At 55.1% G+C, this 4,246-nt stretch overlaps 1 protein-coding gene across 1 annotated transcript in view; it reads right to left on the bottom strand.

Moving 5' to 3' along the window:
- Nucleotides 1-1,198: 1,198 nt before the first annotated feature.
- Nucleotides 1,199-4,246, bottom strand: part of STK32C (serine/threonine kinase 32C) — a gene marked incomplete at its 3' end in the record, with an annotated part of 9,203 nt that continues 6,155 nt past the window's right edge. Inside the window, exons 6-9 of the mRNA XM_010283446.1 lie at nucleotides 4,215-4,246; nucleotides 3,999-4,115; nucleotides 1,504-1,629; nucleotides 1,199-1,330 (exon numbers count right to left, since the gene is read on the bottom strand). Coding sequence (XP_010281748.1) covers nucleotides 1,199-1,330; nucleotides 1,504-1,629; nucleotides 3,999-4,115; nucleotides 4,215-4,246 — 407 coding nt within the window. The remainder of the gene's footprint in view (nucleotides 1,331-1,503; nucleotides 1,630-3,998; nucleotides 4,116-4,214) is intronic.

The raw sequence follows: 4,246 nt of genomic DNA, 5'->3' as shown, positions 1-4,246 counted from the left end.
CGTGGGTGCTGGCAGGCAAAGTGCCCTTAACTCTCTTGGCAGCAAAACCTCGGAGAGGTAGTTGCAAATTTGCTTATTCTGCTTTTTTCCTCCCTTGCTTCCTGATTTATTCTTTGTCCTTTTACAGGAAGCCTCATTCATCGCAGCATTAACTCCCGCTGAAGAGGAAAGGGAGCCATGGCAGTTAATTGGCGCAGACGACAAGACAGGCAAAACCCTGCCCGGTGCACCCCGCTGCTCTCACACAGGGGATGGTCCTGCTCTCGCGGGGGGAGCAACGTTTGTTCCCTTAGCCTGGGCTGATCTATGACGATTCTGTGACTCTATGCCTGGCACAGCTCAGAGGCTCTGTGCGGGGGAGGCAGGGACACTGGGTAACGCGCCCTTGCTCACACAGGTCTCCTCCAGCACACCACCGTACCGGCCAACACCCCTTACAAAATCTGTTCTCTGCAGGACCGAGTACCTGCTCTGCCAAGTAAGGAGATGGTTTTACTCCTGGGATGCATCTGCTCTGTAAAACCGAGATTCTTGTATTTATTTCCCCAGTGATACAGAAGCACCGTAACTCCCACAGTGAAAAAATGAAACAAATGCATCTCGTCTCCAGCTTCATTTCCCAGCTAATGGATCCTCCTCTGTAGAAAGCGCTTGTGACCACACTTCTCCCATGCTCACGTGGCAGCCTGCCCAGCTGGCACAGCCAGAGCTCGTCCCGGCGTGGGAGCCTGGCAGAGCCACGGGGGCTTACCCAGGGCACAGCTCACGTGGCGAGAGAAAACATGGGACAGTTACCCAAAACCGGGACTGACTGGTTGCATGTTTCTGCATGGCCATGATCAGCGCTTGGATAAACTACTACCGTGCAACCCCACTGACAGCTGCCGGAGACACCTGGGCAGCGCCTCTCGGAAAGGTGGAGGTAGTATGGACTTTTTTTTCCCAGTTTTTCTCTTGACTGGTGTGCCTAGACCTCTGTTTCTCACTTCATTTTCCAAGGTAAAGATGACTGAGAAAAGAGTTTTATCAAACTTACATAAAAGGAACATTTGGCTGTTGGGAAGACTCCACTGGGCAAATGTTTTTATCAAAATAAATCTGCAGTTACTGCACTGTCGCAGTAACCGCTGCTGTACATCCCCAAATTCAGCAGCTCAGCCTTTTTTCCCGGGTGGCCGTTACCCCAGAAACCACTTACAGACTGTGAGCTGTCTTTGCTGTTATCCCTCGACTTGTTCTTCGCAAGCCTCTTCTTCTTCTTGTGCAAGGGCCTCGACTCCAGAATCATCTCCTCCAGCTCGAAGGTGGGGTCGCAGTGCAGGCGGCCCTTCTGCCAGGACACACGACACGACACCGCGCGCATTAGGCACAGCAGAGACTCTCTCTTGCAGCAGATACACTCAGGAACTACTTCTCCATCAGAAAGCCTCTGCTGAACGCAGCGGTTCCTCTAACGGTAAGTGGCCCCTGCTCGGGGCCGGGACACGGCGCGCTCCTACTCACATTGGGGACGAAGCCCGGCTCCACCCGCTTCTCGCCGACGTCGCTCCAGACCACGCCGGACAAGTACGCCGAGGCCTGAACGTCGGCCAGGCAGGAGAAGCGATGCTCGGGGTTCACCGTCAGCAGCTGCGGAGAGAAAAGCATTCCCATCAGAGGAGAAAGAAAAGGAGCCCCGCATCATCCTGCCTTTCAGAGGAGTCAGATGGTTCAGCCACGCAGCCACCCTCCTGTCATGGGAAATACCTAACAGGCTACAGAAAACAAACACACTGGAAAACTGTTCTGGAGGTTGTGAAATGAGACAGCCAAGAATCTGGCGCTGTGAGCACTCAGACCTGCGCGGGTTTGCTCCTCCCATGCCCACTGTGAGGCAGGACCCTTCACCGCAGCACGCCGGCCCCGCCGCCCCTGCGCACTCTTCCCCGTGCCGGGGACAGACCTCGCTCCCTGGTAAAGACGTTCATTCCCCCCGACGCTCATCGTTCCAGTTTCAACCTCCACGTGTCCTGTTTTCATGCCCCTTCTGTGACACCAGGGGATACCACTCTGTTTATCACAACACGGATTACTAAGCACACAGGAAAAAAAAAGATCTCTTGGTGCACTGAGACCCCCGTCCGAGGACAGACACCATTTTCCAAAGAACTCAGCACCGTGTACCACGCTGCACGCTCAGCTGACGTGAGTCACAGCTTCCAGGACTGCGGGAGGTACGCCTAACGTGGAGGCATGTCTGACATGGAGATACGCCTAACGTGGAGGTATGTGTAACACGGGATCTGGGTAGGGCTTCCAGAAAATTCCGTGCCTAGTCTCCCCCTGTGAAAATCTTCACCGAAGCTCAGTCGAGGCCACCTTTGCAGTGCACCCGCAGAGCCCCGCGCGTGTCCCTCCTCTCCCACGTGCGGGACGATCCTGGGGGCGCCCGGGGGGGGGGAGTCGCATCCGCCCTCGCCCCTCCGCAGGAGCCGTGGCCCTGCCCATGCCGCTGCCGCCAGAGCCACACCCCACCCCTGCACCAGTCCTCGCCGTTTCTCCAGAGCACTTAGAATTTGCGTCCTGACCTCCAGCCACCCCAGCTCGGTTTTGGGCGTCTGCAAACTGAGCATGTAACGGTCTCCCAACTGACGGACACCTACGGTAGGACCTCTACAAAATGCCCGTCGAGGACTGATTCCTTTAAAAAACGGTGGCATAATTCTAGGCACACAATTATAGGTGGTTACAACCTTTCTGCAGAAAATAAAGTCAGCACAGAATATTTTTCCAAAGCCAAAGGTAACTACGCAAGGAGCAGGTGACGGTGCCCATACTTACAGCCCGCCAAGCGCCCAAGCACGGGGATGCTTGTGAAGGGCGCGGGGTAAAAGACCACCCCAACCAGCAACTGCGCCTGGGGGAACTTTTCAGGCACTTTTGCACACCATAAAATTACCTTCAGCTTTAAAATGAAAAGGGAGGAATTCCCAACTCCTGAGTAAGGCCGCTGTGGTGGCACTGGCCCATGGGGAGGGAGATGCACGGCGTGGATGCCAGGAGCGGCGAGTGGGAGCTGGCCCCGGCGCACGGGTGGGTGCCCGACATTGCCCCCGGGCACCAGCAGAGCCCCGGGCTGCCCCAGCGGGCAGGATTACAGCTGGGGCGTGCCGAGCACGGAAACCCCCGCGCTCTGGGGGACGCGGAGGGTCCTTCCAGGCTGAGGTGGCTGCTGGCATTTTCCTGCCGAGACGTTTAATTCCCACCCGGTGTCTGGAAGCCGGCTGCCAGCAGCCCAGCAGATGGCAACGTGAACCTGCGGAACGCGCCGCTGCAGTCCTAACTGACAATGCCGCTGCTCGTTCCAACAACACCTAGTTACGTAAATTGTCCACCCAACATTAACTTACACCGGAGTCCCTTACTCGCCGTCAGCGCCGTGTACACCCTTGTTACAGCACACCCGTCAGCTACTTGTCTGAGTTCTCTAGCAAGCAGAAGCTGAAACTACAGCCTCCAAATGAACAACTTTCTCGTGTGCAGTACAAGGAAAGCAGCAGACTGTCCCATAGCCATGGAACCCCCGCAGAGGGTTCTCACCACCGACCACGCCGAATCAGACCCTTCGGCCCGGCAGAACTGGCGAGAGGGAGCAGCTAACACAGCACACGCTCCTCCACCTCACACGGCCGTCTCGGCCACGATCGCTGCCTTTTTAGATTGCGGCGATCACAGAGGGGGATGCTGGAAGGGCAGAGTTCCAGCCCAGGTAGGAATTCGATTGTCACACCAAAAACCAGCCTTTTTCCTTCCCTTGCTATCAAACATAATGCATCTTATTACAGGGATAATAAACAAACAAAACACAAGATTAATCTGTGCATAAGCCTGAACGAAGTAATAAAAATTAGTCCTATTTCAACTTTACATTAGTTATTAATACGCCGAAAATTTTCCAGCTAGCCTCGCGCACACTGCGGCTAATGTACAACGTAAACCACACCAGCAGGTCTATTTACCTTTCTTAATAGAGCAACCATTTCTTTTGACCACGCAGACGAGTACTGAACGCTCACGGTACTGAAGAGCTGAATTAAAGACTCCACGGGGTTGTTGGAGTGGATGTCATAGGGTCTCTGGGGGAAAAAACCAGAAGGATGAGAAGAAATTCCCTTCCCTCTCCGCAGCTATTCAGAAAGCGCATTCTTAGACCTCGGCCCGTCCCGGAGCCCTACCCAGCCCCGCAGCAGCTCGTAAGCCATGATTC

This window comes from Phaethon lepturus, unplaced genomic scaffold (genome assembly GCF_000687285.1).
Source record: "Phaethon lepturus isolate BGI_N335 unplaced genomic scaffold, ASM68728v1 scaffold37993, whole genome shotgun sequence".
Lineage (NCBI taxonomy): Eukaryota > Metazoa > Chordata > Aves > Phaethontiformes > Phaethontidae > Phaethon > Phaethon lepturus.
This window is presented reverse-complemented; position numbering and strand designations above follow the sequence as displayed.